Here is a 20754-nt window from a genome sequence, read left to right as displayed (position 1 = left end):
ATGTGCTATAAGGTTGAAATACTTGAGAGGTGTAATTTTTAAAATATCCCTGCGCTTTCAAATCTTTCACAGCCACAAATGATACATTCAAATGTCTAAGACTCAATTAGGGATACATTGTGATTCCAAACTGATGAGGGAACACCGGGTTCTTAACAGGAAGACTATGGCAGATACAGGTTTACCTGGAGAAAATATGTTGCATGATTGCTAGTTTTCTTCATCTGCATCTGTTTCACAAAATAAATTACAATGATAACATTTCCAATTGATTATATTGTTTGGTTTTGGATTTATTTAAATGTATGCCAACTATAAGGTGAAGTAGAGCAGGTGCGACAGGTGGGGATGAGATATAGAAATGTTCTCGTACGTCTATGATGGTAAACAGCTTGTAATAAAAGACGTGCATCTGCCAAGTAACTATTTAACAATCCTGTGAATGTTAGACAAGTCGAGGCTCAGTAAAGGATGCCACAGATATTGAAAGGCGGAAGGAAATTATCAATATACTAGGCTGGAATTTAAAAGGAAAATACCAGTGATACTGCAGTTTTTTAGATTAGGTGCACTCAAGTCCCTCAAGTGCACGATGATTTTCTGCTTGTTCTTCCCAATTTCTCGAATGTTGCATTCCTTGTTGAACAACTCGCTGCAACTGCCTTCTGAATCTGTGCCAAGTTAGAGCTGCAGAGAAACTGTAGGTTTGTTCATTTGAAAGGAGGGAAATGGCTGCAAAGATTTCATCTTGTGAATATTTTTTCTGTAAATGCCCTTAACGGTTTTAAATGATTTTCATCTTTTGTGTTTTAACTTTAAAAATGTTTAATTTTCTGTGTATTTGTAATTTTGCCAATTTAAAAATATTTCTCAATGTCTGCAATATTCAGAAGCATTCAAGTTGCTTGACAGATCTGACATTCGGTTAATCGTTAGCTAAAGGTTGAGCCAAGTTTCAAACTTTTTACTACTGTTTTGTGACAGGAACTATTCTGGCCTGCCCACATTTTAGCATTATTCCATGCAACTTCCTTCTATCAAGCAGGGTTTTGCCATTTTGGCTGCGGACGTGTTTGGGCAGCAAGTCACCATTGACTGATCTAGAAAAGCTAGGGCATGTTTTCTGCAAACCAGCAGTGAGTTTAGGATATTTACTGCTGGAAACAATCTGTGACCCATTGGCACAAAGTTAGACGAGTGGCACACAGTATTGAATACTGGATGTTACGGTTTCCGAGCAATCTATCACAGAAATACCCAGGGAAGCACTCAGATACATGGCAAGATAGGAAATCAGGTAGCTGCCATTTTCCTATTTCATCATCACTTTTCCTCTGCAGATTTCTGCAGGTAATATCATGGGATGTTTTGCACATTTATTTAAATGTCAATCAGTGCATTATTGCACATGTTTATCATAATATGTACCTCAAAATTGCTGGTAAGCAACATTGCTATGGACTCTGAGGAAGTTAACATTTGTTTAAAATCTCTAAATTGTTTAAAATCTGTGTTGAAAGCAGACTTACAGTAAAATGACAGTATGTTCCTCAAGAAATATTGAAGTGTGATTGACTTACCCCCCCTCCCCCCAGATTTTAAATGACTAGAAACTCATACTGCTGAATATATTTTATTCTAAAAGCAATTCACTTATTTTTTTTAAATACATAGAATAACACAGTTGTGCAGTTCCTGCAGAAATGCTCCCAAATCATGCTTTAAACAAAATTTAATCCAAAACATGTCAGTGTTCAATTACATCCACTTTGATGATTTATTTTGTTCACCATGAGCATCACCAGAAATTATTTTAAAGCAGATTGGGGCGAGCCATCTTCTTTAACGGTGCATTCTCATATTTGTGTACAAAGTTACCTAGTGTATTCGGTCATCTGTTAAAGGAATCTGACCCAGCAATTAAGAAGGATCAGTAAGTCAGCGTGTCATCTGAACTTGGATATAATGACTACATATGCTTATCCCTTTACGTGACAATTTATGAGTTACAATTTTGCAAGGTGGTGTCAAAAAACTGTTGGAACTGATACTAAACATCTGAAAGAGAAAATGGCTCACATTGCAAGAGAAAGGGAAATAGTTGTTGTTCAGGTCAACAATCCTTGATCAGTTCTAGCCCCTGATAACAACTGCATGCTGAGACAATTCACCTATAGTATTGCCATCAAGGCTAGTTAGACGTTTATCTTATTGAAGATTGCCAATGCTTAATGCTGGGTCTGATAAGTGATGGGTGACGTTTATATCTCCTAAGTCTGAATGTTTCAAGTGCCTTGTTGCAAAAAGGCAGAGACTGTTTCATTATCAGAACTGTTGTCCATAGTAATTGTTTTCAAATAGTCAGCAAAACTTCAAAAGGGTACCTTGCCTTTCTAGCCATTATTAGAGCAGCTTATCGACTGAGGTGATAACCAGAAACATCGTCCTTTGCACTTCTTTAGCTTATTTAGGTGCCTTTAGTTCCTTCAAAATTGCACCCATTAAAATTTTCTATGCTCATTTTATAAGTAATCCTTTCCTTTGGTTGGGGTACGAGTATCACAACTTTTTTATTAAACTTAAAAGAAAATTTGGATTGATTTATATTTAGAAATATGGACTTTCACATTTGAACACGTCACATTTGAACACGGCATATTTCAAAATATCAAAATTAAACTTAGGAATTTTAAAGATTATTTCCATCAATATTTGTACAATTCAAAAAGACATGTCTAGAGTCAGACATTTATTATTTTTTAGCAACTATTATAAATACCAATTGCAGTTTCAATCAAATGCAACGGTTAGACATACTCCTTGGTGACATTTTCTGCTTTCCCTGTGAACTTTTCTTTGATCTTTTTCCACAATCCTTTTTTCATTTCTTCCATTTGTTTCATATTATCTATCAATAAATAATAAAAACAATGATAAAGAACAAATGACATGTGGGAATATCATAACTTTGGAAACATCGAAATCACTTTTCAGCAGCTTAAATATCAAACTAACCGAGAACAGCTAATTCAAAGGTTGGAATTGAATTGAAATTTTTGTTCAATATCAACTAAGGTATCAGGGAATGTTCAAAGAGCTGCTTCTCAAATGTATTAATTTGATGTAAAATAATGGAACAACCAGTTAAATATCAACTTTAATGTAGCAAAATGTCTCGAGGAGCTTTACCAGACAATGTTTGACATTGATATATGAATAAATGTTAAAGTTGATTACTTTAGACATGACCAAAGATCTCTTGGAGGGTGTTAGAGGTGCAGATACTCAAGAAAGAAATCTTAGTTTGAGCCTCAGCAGCAGAAGATAAACAGCAGAGTAATTAAACTAAGGAATGATCAACAGTTGTCAGACTGGAAGTTAAAACTATGGAAGGACGAGGCAATGTAGGGATATGAATAAATGAATGAGTATTTTTACAATTTTCAACAATGAATTAGGATTTGATGGTGCTAAACAAGCTTATGAGTAATGGCTGAGTGAAACTTGAGAGATAATGTTATGTAACCTAAAGTTTACATAGTGAAATAAACCAGAAGTACGTGCATCATCAAACTTAGAGATAAATAAGGCTGACATACAAGTTTGAGGGGTTGGATATGTCAGAGTCAAGCACCCGTATGGATAAGCAATATTATTATTATTAAAACAGCAGGTGCGGAGCAAAGTGGCGGGTCAGACAGCATCTGTGGAGGGAATGGAAAGGGTCTGAAGGGTCCCAACCCAAAACGTCCATTCCCTCCACAGGTGGTGTCTGACCCGCGAGGTTCCTAAGATTTCAGCATCTGTTGTTCCTTGTGTCTCAATAATATTGTTTTGCCATTTGAATGAATTTAACCACAGCAACATGTCATCAAAGACAATGGAGGTAGAAGTCTACCTCCGTTTATGTTGGTCCATTTTCCTGATTATTCTCGGTGTTATGGAAGCAAGTGTGTAAAGAGCCAAACAAAAATTGAAATCATAGAACATCCCTTCAATGTAGGACAATAAATAGCCAATGCTCAGTGAATGTGTCAGTGATACATTCTGTCCTGTTCCTCAATAGTATCAAAAGTTTCTGCTTTCAAAAAAATTAGTACGAGAAGATAAAATAATTTTAGATTTGTAAAATGAAAAAGAGTACATCTGGAAAAAATAATTAGGTTCAGCAAGTTAACATCAGGCATGTGAGTGAGGTTAAAAAAAAAGAGGAAAAGAGACTAGCGCTTGCGAGGCGTACAGCGGGGATCAAAAAATTGGAATTTTTGAAAATTTACACAAAATTACTAGTTTCAAACCTCTTAGTGGATTTCAAAGTAAAAACAGACATTACAAAATAATGTGAATATGTCACTGTATACTAATAATATTTTTATTATTTTAATTAATATAGTTTAATAATCTTGCACTTAAATTTAATATTTACTCATTACAGTTCCACCATTGATTTTCTGGCACTCTTGGTACCAGAGCTTTGCTGGTTTATCCAGCCGGCCAAGGAAGTTGGCTATGGGGATAGATGTGCTGGCCCCAGCTGGGGTGGAGTTCCAGAGCCCCGGCCGCAGGTTACAAATTCAACCCACCGATCGGTTGTGGAAGTCCAGATGAGGTCGAGATTGGCTGCCTTGCCCAGCCTAGGTGCCACATTTTCGGGGAGACTTCCAGGGCGGGGGGATTTCAAGTTGGCTCTCATAATTTTGTCTGGATTTCAATGATTAGCGGCTATTTCTCGCGGAACCCCTAGCGACCTCTAGCGGAACCCTAGTGTTCCGCGGAACCCTGGTTGAGAAACGCTGCTATACATCGTTTATTTTCTTTTATTTTTCGATCCAATTTCTCCGTTGGTAAACACGATTTTGGCAAAGTGAAAAAGCGCGGAAAATGGATTTTTAAAAACGCAGAAATCCACGGAAAATTCCCATGCCTGGACATGTGTGATTAAAATTTTCCAAATCAGTGTGGATGGCACAGTAGTGAAACTTTTAGTGGGCAGCCGCACAGCTCCATCAACATGGAGTTTAATCCTGATCTTCAGCGCTGCCTCTGGAGTCTGCATACCACCCCTATGACCGTGTACTCCAATTTCTTGCCACATTCTAAAGATATGTGGCTTGCTAGGTTAACAGGCTACTGAAAATTGTCAGTGGGGTGTAATGACGTGAAGATTCTTAGGGGGAAGAGGGCGGTGGGATTATTGGGAAATATCAATTGTCAGTGGGGTAAATGTAATTGCATGCGTGATGGTAGCCCAGATGCTGTGTGCTGAAAGGCCTGCTTCCATGCTGCGTAATACTATAACTTCGTAACTATTTTTTGCTTTCATCCCTTTCCATTTTTAAATCATTTACCAGAAGGCCAACACTCAATAACCATCTGATGATAAAGTCTGGAATTATTACCTGTTGCAAGAACCATTCGACATTCTTCCACTGTTACACCAGTAAAACATGTGTTTTTGAGACGGGGGTACTGAAATGAGATACGTTTTTACACTTAAGTATTGTTTTTGTTTGCCTAGTCCAAAACATAAGATTTCTGATATTCTGGCGTTATAAATGCAATTAAAACATTTAAACTCTGAAAATATAGGAAGAATTCAATTTTTAATGCATTGAAACTATGCAGAAAAAGGGGTTCAACAGAACTGTGATCAAATTTCTTGTTAATCTCAATATTCTATTTCCATTCCACTTGCACCTTGAATATTTTGTGTACGACTGCATTCCAGACTAAATTAGGGCACAGATGTCAGATACACAGATGTCAACATAGGTGCAGGAGTAGGCCATTCGGTCCTTCGAGCTAGCACCACCATTCAATATGATCATGGTTGATCATCTAAAATCAGTAACCCGTTCCTGCTTTTTCCCCATATCCCTTGATTCTTTTAGCCCCATGAGTGAAATCTAACTCTTGAAAACATCCAGTGTATTGGCCTCCACTGCCTTCTGTGGCAGAGAATTCCACAGATTCACAATTCTCTGGGTGAAAAAGTTTTTCCTCATCTCAGTCCTAAATGGCCTACCCCTTATTCTTAAACTGTGACTCCTGGTTCTGGACTCCCCCAATATCGGGAACATTTTCCTGCATCTAGCCTGTCCAAACCTTTAAGAATTTTATATCTTTCTGTCAGATCCCCTCTCATCCTTCTAATTTCCAGTGAATACAAGCCCAGTCGACCCATTCTTTCATCATATGTCAGTCCCGCCATCCCGGGAATTAACCTGGTGAACCTTCGCTGCACTCCCTCAATAACATAATGTCCTTCCTCAAATTAGGAGACCAAAATTGCACACAATACTCCAGGTGTGGTCTCTCCAGGGCCCTGTACAACTGCAGTACGATCTCCTTGCTCCTAAACTCAAATCCTCTCGCAATGAAGGCCAACATACCATTAGTTTTCTTCACTGCCTGTTCTTCACTGCCTGTTGTACATGCATGCTTACTTTCATATTTTTGCTTGGTTTGTCCCTTTTGGAGCATCCCTCTGACAAATTTCTCTAGACACTGGAGAATGCTTATTCACTGGACACTGTAGCATGCTTATTCACAGACACTGGAGCATGCTTGGGATTTGGTGGTGTGAGACTTGCGGAACTTCCAGACTATTGGCCATCCTATCCTATTAATATCCCAATTTTTAAAAAAAATCAAAGTTTTTGGTAAGATGTTCCACAATATTTGTAATAATTTTCCCAGTGACTCTGGTAAGATTAGAGAAAAGCGCAGCATCTGGGGCCCCGGTAAGCAGGAGAGCACAACGTACGGGAAAGTAGCATGGCGAACAGGGAGCAGGAAGGAAGGTAGGCCATGCCACTTTAAACAATTCAGCATAAGGAAGAACTATTCTCCATAAATCTTATAGCTTAAAATAAAAAATTGATCTACATTCTAACCATATCTGAACCCAATCAATGTCAATATTTCATCAGGTACAAAAAGATTACTTTGGCTATTTAAAAAAAACTTTTTCTGGCGAGCTATTGATGTTATTGTTTCTGTGGTGAAATCAACTCTAATCAGTCTTCATTGGACCAGATTGTACCCAACTAATTCCCTTTAATCTAGCAATGAGTTTGGTCTGTGAAGGTGAGGACTTAAATGGTCAACTGACAGTACCTTGTTTTTGTAATAAGCAGAGTTGATTCTGGCTAAACTGTCATACATCTGGTCACACTTCTCTGGATCTGCAATCTGAACAAAATAAGAACAGAAATTAAGCCAGCACATAATTCTATATAGAAATCAAGCGAAGTGCACATACTATAGAAATTATAACACCTTTTTTTACATGAAGGTCAAAAAAGTGTGGGTTTTCTGGACAACTTATTTAAATTAATGCTAGAGTATATTTTAAATGTCAAGTTTCTCATTCAACACTCGACCCAAGAGACAAATAGTCTGTCTGCCTGTTCAGCTGAAAAGTCTATGCCACAATATCTTGTATAAATTCTCGTTCAGCATCATCCATGTGCTTGCTGATTTAGATTGGTTGCTAAAAAATGTTTGCTTATTTTCAACTTGTACTTAGGGTGAATCCAAATGGGAACCAATTTGTTTTAGTCTCCTTCCCAGTTCTCACAGTGGTCTCCAGACCTGAAACATTAACTGCTTCTCTTTCTGTCCCAAGATATTTTAAAGCAAGTGAAATGCAGGAAGTGATTCAACAGTGCTGAATAATCAGTGCAGGAAGTACACAAGCAGTTGTATAACATCAGCTGCATCTGTAATGCCTCAAATATTTCATAACCAATTCATAATCTTATGAAGACACAAGAAACTGCAGGTGCTGGAATTTTGAGCAATAAACAAAGTTTGCAGGTATTTAGTGGGTCAGGCAGCATCTGTGGAGGGAATGAGGCTGAAGGTCCCTACCCAAAGCAGCATCCATCCATTACCTCTACACATGTTGCCTGAACCTCTGAGTTCCTCCAGCACCTTGTGTTTTGCTCTTAACTTTTTGAAGCAGGCAAATGCAACAATCAAGATGAAATTAATGATCATCTGAGCTCAGAATTTTAATTAGATTGCACAGCTTCTGGAGAAACCGATCAGCTGGAAGCCCCAAATTTGAAGTGACAAGCAGGGTTAAATGGGTCAAACAAGGCAAAATGGGGTTCAGTGCAATACCTGATGCCTATAATATTAGGCAGCACTTTTGGTCTGCCCACTGCCTGAGGTTGCAACAAGTCAGTTTGGGACCTTGCCATGGCCTCTCAGGAAGCTTAATATAGCTTTCTCACCTACCCTCAAATCTTGGACTTTGGTAAGTGGGCTGCAGAAGACAGTTAGCCACAGCACAGGAATAGAACCTTCGGCCCACACCATCCAGCAGCTGCAGGCTATTTTTATACGACTGCTTTTCGGCTGAAACCAGTCAAACTTGTTTCCCAAGTCTTTTCTCCCTTCACCTGCTCCCTCCTCTCAGCCCCTTAGTTTACCCACCCCCTCCCGTTTCTTCAACACTTTCCATTCCCGACAGCCCTCACCCTCGGCACCCATCAGCCCCCATTCCCTTAACTCCCCCACCAGCTCCCCCTCTTCCACCATCAGACCTCCCCACTCCCTGCCTCAGCACGCCTCATCCACCATCCCCCCTTCACTGCTCCCCCAGTTGCCATGTTTACCTATTCCCCTCCCCATGGCCAACATCACCCCCCCGTTGCCAGGGTTACTGCCCCCATTGCCAAGGTCACCCCCGTTGCCAGGGTTACTGCCCCCGTTGCCAGGGTTACCGCCCCCCCCCCCCCCCCCCGTTGCTAGGCTTACCTGCCCCCTGTTGCTAGGATTACCGCCCCCATTGCCAAGGTCACCTCCCCCGCCCCCCCCCCCCCCCCCCCGTTGCCAGGATTATCTGCCCCCCCATTGCCAGGGTTACCTGCCCCCTCGTTGCGAGGGTTACCGCCCCCATTGCCAAGGTCACCCCCCGTTGCCAGGGTTACCACACCCCCCCCCCCGTTGCCTGGGTTACCTGCCCCCCCGTTGCCTGGGTTACCTGCCCCCTCCCCCCGTTGCCAAGGTCGCCCCCCCCCGGTTGCCAGGGTTACCTGCCCCCGCCCCCCTTTACCAGGGTCACCCCCCCGTTGCTAGGGTTACCTGCCCCGCCCCCCCCCCGTTGCCAGGGTTACCTGCCCCGCCCCCCTTTGCCAGGGTCATCCCCCCGTTGCCAATGTTACCTGCCCCCCCGTTGCCAGGGTTACCTGCCCCCGCCCCCCCCGTTGCCAGGGTTACCCGCCCCCCCGTTGCCAGGGTTACCTGCGTGCTCTCCCCCTCGCGGAAGGCCAGCGCCACGCGCTGCCGCAGGAAGGCGCCCAGGTCGCGGCCGCCTTTGCTCTGGTCGAGCGGCCACTCCTCGCACAGGCGGAGGAACCGCCGGTACCGCGTCACCGCCATCTCGCCAGTGGCAGTGGGTTACGAGACGTCCTGAGCGACCGCCCGGCCCCTCCAGTTGCTGCTCGCCCACAACGAGGGAGGGAACGTCGGACACCCGCTCCCACTGCCTGGCCAGGCCCGGCGCATGCGCATGCGCCCCGTACCGCCCAAGCTGTCGATCATCGGGTGGTTGTAGCTCCCTGCAAACTGCATGCTCGTCCCTCTCTTGTTTTGCAATTTATGGCAAGTATACGGTAATTTAACAGTGCTGTTAATGAATGAGTGTCTGCAGAGCCGAGCATGCAACTCCTTGCAAACTGCATGATCGTCCCTTCTCTTGCGTAGGAAAATAACTGCAGATGCTGGCACAAATCGAAGGTATCACAATATGCTGGAGTAACTCAGCAGGTCAGGCAGCATCTCTGGAGAGAAGGAATCAGATTCAGACTGATTCTGAAGAAGGGTCTCGATCCGAAACCATCCATTCCTTCTCTCCCGAGATGTTGCCTGACCCGCTGAGTTACGCCAGCATTTTGTGGTCCCTTCTCTTGCAATCATTCTATTTATTAAGTATTAGTTAATCTAACAGTATTGTCAGTTAACGAGTGGCTGCACAGCCGAGCATGCAACTGCTTGCAAACTGCACACTTGTCCCTCTCTTGTCTTGCAATTATTCCATTTATGGCAAGTATACGTTAATTTAACAGTGCTGTTAATGAATAAGTGCTGCACAGCCGAGCATGCAACTCCTTGCCAACTGCATACTCTCTTGCAATGATTCTACTTATTACAAGTATAAATTAATCTAACAATGATATCAGTCAACGAGTGGCTACATTGCCGAGCATGCAACTCCTTGCCTGTTTCTCTCTTCCAGTCATTTGCTTTGCTCGCAAGTAACAACATGACATACAGTAAACAATTAAGAATAAAACATTACAATTTACACATGTGAAGAATGAAATAAAATATCAGAGCAAAAGGAGGTGACAGACTTTTGGTTGTGAGCAGAGTTACTGCTCATGGAAAAAAGCTGTTTTTATGTCTGGCTGTGGCGGCTTTGACAGCCCGGAATTGCCTTCCAGAGGGAAGTGCTTCAAAGAGTTTGTGGTAAGGGTGAGAGGGGTCAGAGGTGATCTTGCCCGCTCGCTTCCTGGCCCTTGCAGTGTACAGTTCGTCAATGGGGGGAAGGTTGCCGCCAACAACCTTCTCGGCTGATCGAAAGATGCGCTGCAGCCTCCGGATGTCGTGCTTGGTGGCTGAGCCAAACCAGACCATGATAGAGAAGATGAGGACAGACTCTATGATGGCAGTATGAAACTGGACCATCATTGCCTGTGGCAGATTGTGTTTTCTCAGCAGCCGCAGGAAGTACATCCTCTGTTGGGCCTCTGACAGTGGAGTCGATGGTGGCCTCCCATTTAAGGTCCCTGAAGATGATGGTTCCAAGGAATTTAAATGACTCCACAGATCAGCTATGTTGATGGTGAGTGGGGGGAGGAGAGGGGGAGCGCTCCTAAAGTCCACAATCAATTCTACTGTCTTAAGAGCATTGAGCTCCAGGTTGTTGCGAACAAGAATAGGTATGTAAACATAGTACTCTGTAAACACCATAATAAAGAATGAAAATGTTCAGTATATGTATGTATCTATATTATATATGTAAACCCATTCAAGGAGAATATATATATACTGCAACAGGGTGGACACGTTGGGCCCAAAGCTCTCCTGCATTGATCTAGATCTCCCCCCTCCCCCACTCCACCTCACCCCCTTCCCCTCCCCCTCACCCCCTTCCCCTCCCCCTCCACTCACCCACTTCATCCCCCCTCCCCTCCACCTCCCTCACTCACTCCATTAGCCCTCAACCGGGGTATTAGTCAGACCCCCCACATCCCCCCCTGCAAGAGATTAATATATTAATAGATATACAATATAACATTTTATATTCTTACATTATTATATTTTAAGTATTATTATTATTATTATTATCATATATAATTATTTTTATTATTACCCTGAAGGTGTGAGTGTGTATGCCACGCTGCCCGCTGGGGGTTGTAGTCCGGTGATGGTCTGGGGCGCTGGGGCTGGGCGAGAACATGAACTACACCCCCTGGCGGGCAGAGCGGTGGCGGGAGGCGCGCACAAGATGGTGGAGCAGGAGGAAGAGGAGAAGAAGGAAAGCGGCCGCCATTGTTGTTGGAGTCATCAACGACGCCGTTGGTTGAAGCGGGCGCTGGAGGAGACGCGGGAGGAGGTGGAGAAGAAGCTGCCCCTGGGGGTTGTAGTCCAGTAATGGTCCGGGGCGCTGGGGCCGGACGGGAGTGGGTACCCAACGACGTCGTTGGTTGAAGCGGGCGCTGTAGGAGACGGAGCGCAAAGGCATAAACAATCCCCCCAAGTCTATCTAGTTTGGAGCTTAGTCGGAGGTTGTAGTGTTTAATGGCCTGATGGTTGTTGGGAGGAAGCTACTCCTGAACCCGGGTGTCATGGTTTTCAGATTCCTGTTCTTTCTTCCTGATAGCAGGAATGAAATGAGAGTGTGGTGTAGTCTCTGATGCTGGCTACCCTTTAGAGGCAGAGACTCCTGTAGATCCCATCAATGGTGGGTTGCAGTCAGTTCTTTTGCTCTCATGATCAACCTAGTGTTTTCCATTGCACCTACTGACCTGATCTCCAGCAGAGTGGCAGAAGACTCATTAGGGGATGACCATTGAGATCAAGGACCTTAGAAGGATATTTTTTATATTCCAGCCACTTCGTCACCTCTCTGAGCTTGCCAATTAATGTCGCAGTCTCAGACGTCGTATGTTGTTGCTGGCAGATTGTAAAACTGCTTTTTCACTGCCTCAAGGCTTTTAATGAATTTCCCTGCTGCCAGGGAATATTTATTAGGAAGTATTTTGACTCTCCATTTTCTTTTGCCTATCTGCACCCACCTTTCTCCCCAGTCCATCAGGGCAAACATTTCTGGTGGGTTGAAATAACTTTGGAGCCTTTTGGAAACACCATCACAAAAAACTTAATTAACTCTATAATTTGTATTTACACATAGATACGTATTTAAACAAAGCTTAATAACATGTTGTTAAGACAACAACCTCTGCCTCAATGTCAGCATGATGAAGGAGCTAGCTTTTGACTTCAGGAAACAAGGTAGTGTACATGCCCCTGTTAGCGTCAACGGTGCTGTCATGGAAATGGTCAAGAATTTCAAGTTCTGAGGAATAAACATCACCAACAATTTGTGCTGCACCAACCACATTGAAGCCGCGGCCAAGAACGTGCAACGACCCCTCTACTTAGAAGAACAAGGAGGTTCAGCATGTCTCCGACAACTCTTACCAACTTCTACAGATGCACCATAGAGAACTTCCTATCAGAATGCACACTAACTTGGTTGACAACAGTTCTGCCCAAGACTACAAGCCCCCGTATGGCCACGTGCAGCAGAAAGCCCTGAAATTCCGCTCCCATACCCTGGCAGGCAACAGGCTTGGCTCACCCGCCTCGGATCCGAGGAACTCACATGGATTGGGAGCCTCGTCCGAGGCTCGTCTCCCGCTCACCCCCGAACGGAAGGGCGGAGGAAGTCACCGATGGTGGCGAACGCTGGACAAGGGGCCGGTAAGGAGAACCAGGGGGTCGTACCTCCCTCACCCACAAGGTCGGCTAAGGAAGGCACCCCCCCCGGACATGAAGGCTGAAGGTGGCTGGGTGATGGGAGGGACGAAGGCTCGCTGGCGATCTGGATGGAAGTGACGGCTGCAAAGGGCCTTTATGACCAGCTGCAACTGGGATTCTGATAATGGCGCCAACACCTGGCGTCTGTTGCATATGGACTCTGGATGTTTCTATGCATTATGTGCCTAATTGGAGATTGCAGTTATGTTCGCAATGACCTTACTGATCTGCATGCAGGGCAAGAATTTCACTGGTTTTGTACACATGATAATAAAGAACCATTGAAGAAATTGCATGGAGTCGTGGATGAAATTCCATCCATGGCACAAACCAGATTCTCCCCACCCTAATTAAAATGTAGCACATTATTCTACTTATCATTCTACTTGTACACATGTAATGATGAAATCAAAACCTGAAATATTGTAGCTATATTCCATCTGTAATAATAACATGGCCTTATTTTCTCTTGCAAGACAAAGTAGATAACAAGTTAGACACAAAATGCTGGTGTAACCCAGTGGGTCAGGCTCTGGAGAAAAAGGATAGGTGACGTTTTGGATCGGGACCCTTCTTCAGATTGAAAGTGGGGTGGGGTTGGAAGGAGAACAAGAGGAACAAGTTGGAAAAACTTAAAACTGGTCTCACCAGTTCTCCCACCTCTTCCCTCCCCACCTACTTTCAGTCTGAAAAAGGGTCCCGACCCAAAACTGAAAAAGTTAATAGCTATTAACATTGCATGATGGGATACTTGGCTATTGTCTGCAAACCTGCTTGTATGCTTTTGGGGCTTCTATATTGTTGAAAGTGGAGGAATGCTAATTGCTCATAAGGATGTGTCTGGTAGCTAAAAATTACAATCCTTGGAAACCACAAAAAAAAAAAAATGGTAGAATGAATGAACAGGATCAGCCTGAACTTTGGGTCCTGAATAGGTGATGTTTGCAAAATTGCACCAGGCAGGATGTAACTATGTGATTCCTAAAGCTTGTTTGCTGGTATATCCTGTTATGCCTGGGAAGAATGTCTGGGAAAGACGATGGACAATGCTCTCGCTAAGATTAGGATGTGGTTAACTGTTGACTGCTTGTGGGAGTGTGTAAAACAAGACCTTCTGTGGTATGATAAGGATTCTTACCTTCGACTAATAACTTATTGTGTAGAATATTTTATGATTGTAGGGTGTCAGGTATATTATGTTCGATACAGTTTGTGATTGATTTGAAGGAAATGTGTTAAACATTCTTGCTGCAAATTCTGTATAAAAATGCTGTGAAAATGCTGTATCTTTGAGTGGAAGCACGGGGAGTGCTAAGTATGGTCATACACCCTTAGCACTGCCCCCCCCCCCCCACTCCCATCTGACGATAATTAAAGCTTTGCTTGGTTTACCTTTAACTGTTTGTGCTGTTGTCTGTTTTAAGAACAAAACGACACCTATCTTTTTCTCCAAAGATGCTGCCTTACCCTCTGTCAATCCAATGCTTTGTGTCTTTGGAATAAACCAGCATCTGCAGTTCCTTTCTGTTACACAGATGACAAGTTAACTTTGACCAATGAAAAATTGTATGCAGACCAAACACCTTCCACACAGTCCATCTTAAAATCAATAATAATTTCCATATTTGGATTTTAAATCAAATCTCTCGCACCCAAATCTTGCTTTTCTGCAGGTGCGGCTGTAATACTGTAACATTTCTCTCTCTAATACATAAATATTTGCAAAGGGTAAATATTTTATTCATGATCATTATGATCTATAATGCCTCTGCGTGTGGCACAACAGAGAGAGTAAGTACCACTACTATGAGTAGGAAAATAACTGCAGATGCTGGTACAAATCGAAGGTATCACAAAGTGCTGGAGTAACTCAGCGGGTCAGGCAGCATCTCAGGAGAGAAGGAATGGGTGACGTTTCGGGTTGAGACCCTTCTGAATCAGCAAACAGTGTACTTACACTAGCGGGTGAATTCCATTCCTTCATGTTTGAAGATCTCGATTAAGCCACAGTGAGCACGGTATCAACTCTTAAATGTTGTCTGATCTTTATAACGCACTTGATGTAGATACTCATTGTAGTGGTAGGTATCACAAAATGATGGAGTAACTCAGCGGGCCAGGCAGCATCTCAGGAGAGAAGGGTGACGTTTCTGGTCGAGACCCTTCTTCAGACTGAATCAGCACGCAGAGAAAACACACGTGGTCACAGGAAGAATGCACAAACTCTGTACAGATACCACCCAGAGTCAGGATTGAACCCGGGTAACTCTGGCGCTGTAATGCAGCAACTCTACCACTGCACCACTGTGCCACCCTACTAGTAGAAATGTTTCACATGTAAGTTTTTAATTTTGAACATGGAATTCTTTAATTGTAGGTAATACACTCCCCCCCCCCAGCCTCTTTCCTGTGTCCCCCCCTCCCCGCACCCTAATGCCACCAATTCTCCCATTATCCTTCCCCTCCTCCTTCCCTTCCATCTGTAACTCCTATAGGTAAGAGTGAAGGAGATGATTTGGGAGCAGATGGATGATCAGAGATGGGCAGAGGGGAGGTTTGGGAAGAAATCAGGGGTCAGAAAAATAAGTGCAGTTGGAGGTGAATATGTATCAAATAGGTGAATTGTAATCATGTATTGTCTTTCCGCTGACCGGTTAGCACACAACAAAAGCTTTTCATTGTACCACAGTACACGTGACCATAAACTAAACTAATTATGTGAAGGGGCTGAGTGGTGTCAAAGTGGGGAAAGAGCCAAGAATCCATCATAGCATGTGAGGGGTAACACTATTGAATGGAAGTAGATTGTAGAAAATAGTGCAAGGAGAGTAAGTGGAGTTTGACAGTGATGGTTATTGAGGGTAATTACCAAGGCTACGAACAAAAACAAGAGCTTCCAGTGTGAAGGATCTATCTGGAAAGGTTCAAGTGATTTAATAACATGGCTTCAATTGTCATAGGGTCATCGAGTCACACAATATGGAAACAGGCCCTTTGGCTCAGCTTGCCCACGCTAACCAACATGCCCCATCTACACTATTCCCACCTGCTGGAGTTTGGCCATATCCCTCTAAACCTATTCTATCCATGTACCTGTTCAAATGTTTTTTAAACATTGTGACTGAACCTGCCTCAACTACCTTCTTTGGCAGATCGTTCCATATACCTACCACCTTAAAAAAGTTGCCCCTCAGGTTCCTATTAAATCTTTCCCCCCTCACCTTAAACTTATGTCCTCTGGTTTTTGATTCCTAATGCCTTGTAAGGAACTGTTTCTACAGTTGGGATTCAAATAGTTTGTAAATCACCTCTCCCTGTTTAAAGAAATAATGCACAAGCACAGCTAACAGGATCTGCTTGTTGGTTAATATAACAATGTGTACCCAACAGTTTTAGTGTGTCTGAATCGTAGTATGGAGAACCTCCCATAAACTTTGACTATGTAGGACATTAAAATGTACAATACAGTTTAATTTCCAGATACTTATGTTTCTCTTGTATAATTGAACTTGACAATCCACTTAACATGTTATAAACCTAAGAAAGATACAGCATGGAAAAAGGCCCTTCAGCCCACCAAATCCACACCGAACATCGATCACCCGTTCATTCTTGTTCTACGTTATCTCATTTTTGCATTTTCTCCCTACACACTGGGGGTGTGGGGGGGGTGGTGGTTACAGAGGTCCAATTACCCAATAAACCCACTGGTCACCAAACTTTCCGACCTTGGATTTTCCCAAACCATCTGCCAATGGATCAAGGACTTCCTGACCAACCGCCCCCAGACCGTCAAAATAGGCCCTCACCTCTCCTCCACCATTACACTGAGCACCGGCTCACCACAGGGCTGTGTGTTGAGCCCCATCCTTTACTCCCTCTACACTCACGACTGCGCCCCCACCCATCCCACCAACACCATCATCAAGTTCGCGGATGACACGACTGTGGTTGGACTCATCTCAGGAGGAGATGAGACAGCCTATAGGGATGAAATCCAAAGGCTGGCAGCATGGTGTTCAGTGAACAATCTGGTCCTGAACTCCTCCAAAACAAAGGAACTTATAATTGACTTTAGAAAAACCAGTGTAGAATACGACCCACTCTACATCAATGGGGTCTGTGTGGAAAGGGTACCCGCTTTCAGGTTCCTGGGTACGCACATCGCAGAGGATCTTACCTGGTCTACCAACACCATCACCACAGTAAAGAAGGCACAGCAGAGACTCCACTTTCTGAGGATCCTCAGGAAAACCAACCTGCAGGAGAAGCTCATGTTGTCCTTCTATCGCTGCTCCATCGAGAGTGTGCTGGCATACTGTATAACCACATGGTATGCCAGCTGCTCAGAAAAGGACAGGAAGGCCCTTCAGAGGGTCATCACGACGGCCCAGAAGATCATCGGCTGCTCACTGCCCTCCCTGGAGCACCTGTTCAGCCTACGCTGCCTCAGTAGAGCAGGCAAAATAATAAAAGATCCATCCCACCCCGGCCACCGTCTGTTTGTTCATCTGCCCTCTGGTCGACGTTTCAGGTCGATCAAATCCCGAACAAACAGACTTAAGAACAGTTTTTACCCCAGGGCCATACGAGAACTGAACACTACCTTTGCACTAGGCAACACCGTTAAAAAATCTTGTACTTAATATAATTGTAATTATGTATTTATTTGTTTTTGCATTTATTGCATATATGTTTGTACGCACCGTCAGGATTGGCTATTTTTTAAATTTCATTGTACTCGTTGCAATGACAATAAATGAATATTATTATTATTATTATTATTATTATGTCTTTGGGATGTGGGAGGAAACCGGAGCTCCCAGAGGAAACCCACGCAGTCACAGGGAGAACATGCAAATTTCACACAGGCAGCACCCCGAGGTCAGTGGTGGTAGGTGTATGGAATGAGCTGCTGGAGGTGGTGGTTGAGGCAGGTGCTATCACAATGTTTAAAAAACATTTGGACAGGATATGGACCAAACATGAGTAGGTGAGACTACTGTAGATAGGATCAATTGGTTTGCATTGGCAAGTTGGGCTAAAGGGCATGTTTCTACGCTGTATGGCTTTATGACTCTAAATATATCTTCCAGAGATTCTGTATTACTCAATGGTAAAATTGTATTTATCAACCCAGGGGTGTTCATTCTAATAAATACCACAACGGAAAATGTACAATTTGTGAAATTGTCTAAGCATCCAAGTACAACTGGGACTTAATTCTTGCACAGGAAAGTTATTAAAATTCACTGTGATTCTACAGTGCCTATTGCCTCTTCCCAATAAATACCCATCAAGGTTCATCTTGTAGTGTATGCAAATTTACCAACTGTTCGGCCATTAAATTGTGAGCAACGTGAAATAAAGAAGTTAATGCCTTTCATGAATATTCATATCAAGCTTAATTAATGCAATTGCCGATCTTTGACACTAATGTATTTTTCTAATAAGCACCACATTTTAAAACACCCCTGTAAACAAATTTGTGAAGACATATTGCAACATTTGCAATATACATCACATAATTCAAACGTCAAAGAGGCATGTTATTGGCTTAACCTAATTTTAGTTAATTGAAACAAATGACACCTATTTTTTCGTTGAGCAATCAATGTGAAATTTAGAGAGTAATTGTGCTGTTTTTCTATGTATGATTTGAGGAATTGATTCCATAGAATGCAACACCATTCGGTACAATCTATGCTGATTTGGTAAAAATAACATTTAGACTATTATTACCACATAAACTTATTTAAAAATATGTACAGATTTGATAAATAACTTATGCCACAGAGTAGATTGATGTCTGGTTTATAGCTCCATTTTTGTCTGCTTCCATTAGGGCAGCACAGTGATGCAGCTGATAGAGCTGCTGCCTTACAGAGCCAGACACTCTGCTTCCATTCTGACTTTGGGTCCTGTCCTTGTGTAGTTTACATGGTCTCCCTGTGACCACGTGGATTTCCTCCAAGTCCTCCGATTTCCTCCCACTTCCAAAGACGTGCGGATTTGTGGGTTAATAGGCCTCTGTAAATTGCCCCGAGTGTACAGGGAGAGGTTGAGAAAGTGAGATAACATAGAACAAGCGTGGACAGGTGACTGATGGTTAGCTTGGACATGGTGGACCGAAGAGCCTGTTTCGAATCTGTATCTACATCATGCTAAATCAATTCCACAACTCATTCATACAAAAACAGCATAATCAATCTAAAACTAAATTCATAACTAAATTATATGACTAGGTTATCTAAATTGTTCAGAAATCATTACAGAAGCTTGGTCCATTTGTGCCACAGCACAAAGACTTGCTTCCATATCACAAATTCAAATATAAATATAGTTTAAGATTGTCCAATAGACAATAGACAATAGGTGCAGGAGTAGGCCATTTGGCCCTTCGAGCCAGCACCGCCATTCAATGTGATCATGGCTGATCATTCTCCATCAGTGCCCCATTCCTGCCTTCTCCCCATACCCCCTGACTCCGCTATCCTTAAGAGCTCTATCTAGCTCTCTCTTGAATGCATTCAGAGAATTGGCCTCCACTGCCTTCTGAGGCAGAGAATTCCACAGATTCACAACTCTCTGACTGAAAAAGTTTTTCCTCGACTCCGTTCTAAATGGCCTACCCCTTATACTTAAACTGTGGCCCCTGGTTCTGGACTCCCCCAACATTGGGAATATGTTTCCTGCCTCTAACGTGTCCAACCCCTTAATAATCTTATATGTTTCGATAAGATCCCCTCTCATCCTTCTAAATTTCCCCTTCGTAAATCCATGCTGACTCGGAACGATCCTGTTACTGCTATCCAAATGCTCCGCTATTTCGTCTTTTATAATTGACTCCAGCATCTTCCCCACCACTGATGTCAGACTAACTGGTCTATAATTTCCTGTTTTCGCTCTCCCTCCTTTCTTAAAAAGTGGGATAACATTAGCTACCCTCCAATCCACAGGAACTGATCCTGAATCTATAGAACATTGGAAAATGATCACCAATGCGTCCACAATTTCTAGAGCCACCTCCTTAAGTACCCTGGGATGCAGACCATCAGGCCCTGGGGATTTATCAGCCTTCAGTCCCATCAGTCTACCCAACACCATTTCCTGCCTAATGTGGATTTCCTTCAGTTCCTCCATCACACTAGGATCTCTGGCCACTAGAACATCTGGGAGATTGTTTGTATCTTCCTTAGTGAAGACAGATCCAAAGTACCGATTCAACTCGTCTGCCATTTCCTTGTTCCCCATAATAAATTCCCCTGCCTCTGTCTTCAAGGGACCCACATTTGCCTTGACTATTTTTTTCCTCTTCACATTCTTAAAAAAGCTTTTACTATCCTCCTTTATATTATTGGCTAGCTTACCCTCGTACCTTATCTTTTCTCCCCGTATTGCCTTTTTAATTATCTTCTGTTGCTCTTTAAAAGAGTCCCAATCCTCTGGCTTTCCACTCTTCTTTGCTATATTGTACTTCTTCTCTTTTATTTTTATGCTGTCCTTGACTTCCCTTGTCAGCCATGGGTGCCTCTTACTCCCCTTAGAATCTTTCCTCCTCTTTGGGATAAATTGATCCTGCAACTTCTGCATTATTCCCAGGAATACCTGCCATTGCTGTTCCACCGTCTTCCCTGCTAGGGCCTCCTTCCAGTCAATTCTGGCCAGCTCCTGCCTCATGCCTCTGTAATTCCG

The 20754-nt window shown here is 43.1% G+C and overlaps 1 protein-coding gene across 1 annotated transcript; it reads right to left on the bottom strand.

Annotated features, from left to right (window-relative positions):
• Positions 1-1625: 1625 nt before the first annotated feature.
• On the bottom strand, positions 1626-9536 carry uqcc2 (ubiquinol-cytochrome c reductase complex assembly factor 2). Its single transcript, XM_078420693.1, has 4 exons — positions 9256-9536; positions 7120-7194; positions 5400-5469; positions 1626-2908 (listed from the first exon to the last, which is right to left on the bottom strand). The coding sequence occupies exons 1-4, from the start codon at positions 9391-9393 to the stop codon at positions 2808-2810; spliced, it is 384 nt and encodes a 127-aa protein (XP_078276819.1). The 5' UTR covers positions 9394-9536; the 3' UTR covers positions 1626-2807.
• Between the last annotated feature and the right edge of the window lie 11218 nt (positions 9537-20754).

Source organism: Rhinoraja longicauda, chromosome 24 (assembly GCF_053455715.1).
Source record: "Rhinoraja longicauda isolate Sanriku21f chromosome 24, sRhiLon1.1, whole genome shotgun sequence".
NCBI classification, from domain to species: Eukaryota; Metazoa; Chordata; class Chondrichthyes; order Rajiformes; family Arhynchobatidae; genus Rhinoraja; species Rhinoraja longicauda.
Note: the sequence above shows the minus strand (reverse complement) of the source record. Positions and strands in the feature narration are given on the sequence as shown.

Excerpts from the sequence above, each read along its gene's own strand:
- uqcc2 (XM_078420693.1), bottom strand. The coding sequence starts at position 9,393 with ATGGCGGTGACGCGGTACCGGCGGTTCCTCCGCCTGTGCGAGGAGTGG. Across the intron at positions 5,470-7,119 it reads CTGCTTATTACAAAAACAAG|TACCCCCGTCTCAAAAACAC; the intron begins GTACTGTCAGTT and ends ATCTCATTTCAG. Across the intron at positions 2,909-5,399 it reads TCGAATGGTTCTTGCAACAG|ATAATATGAAACAAATGGAA; the intron begins GTAATAATTCCA and ends ATTTATTGATAG.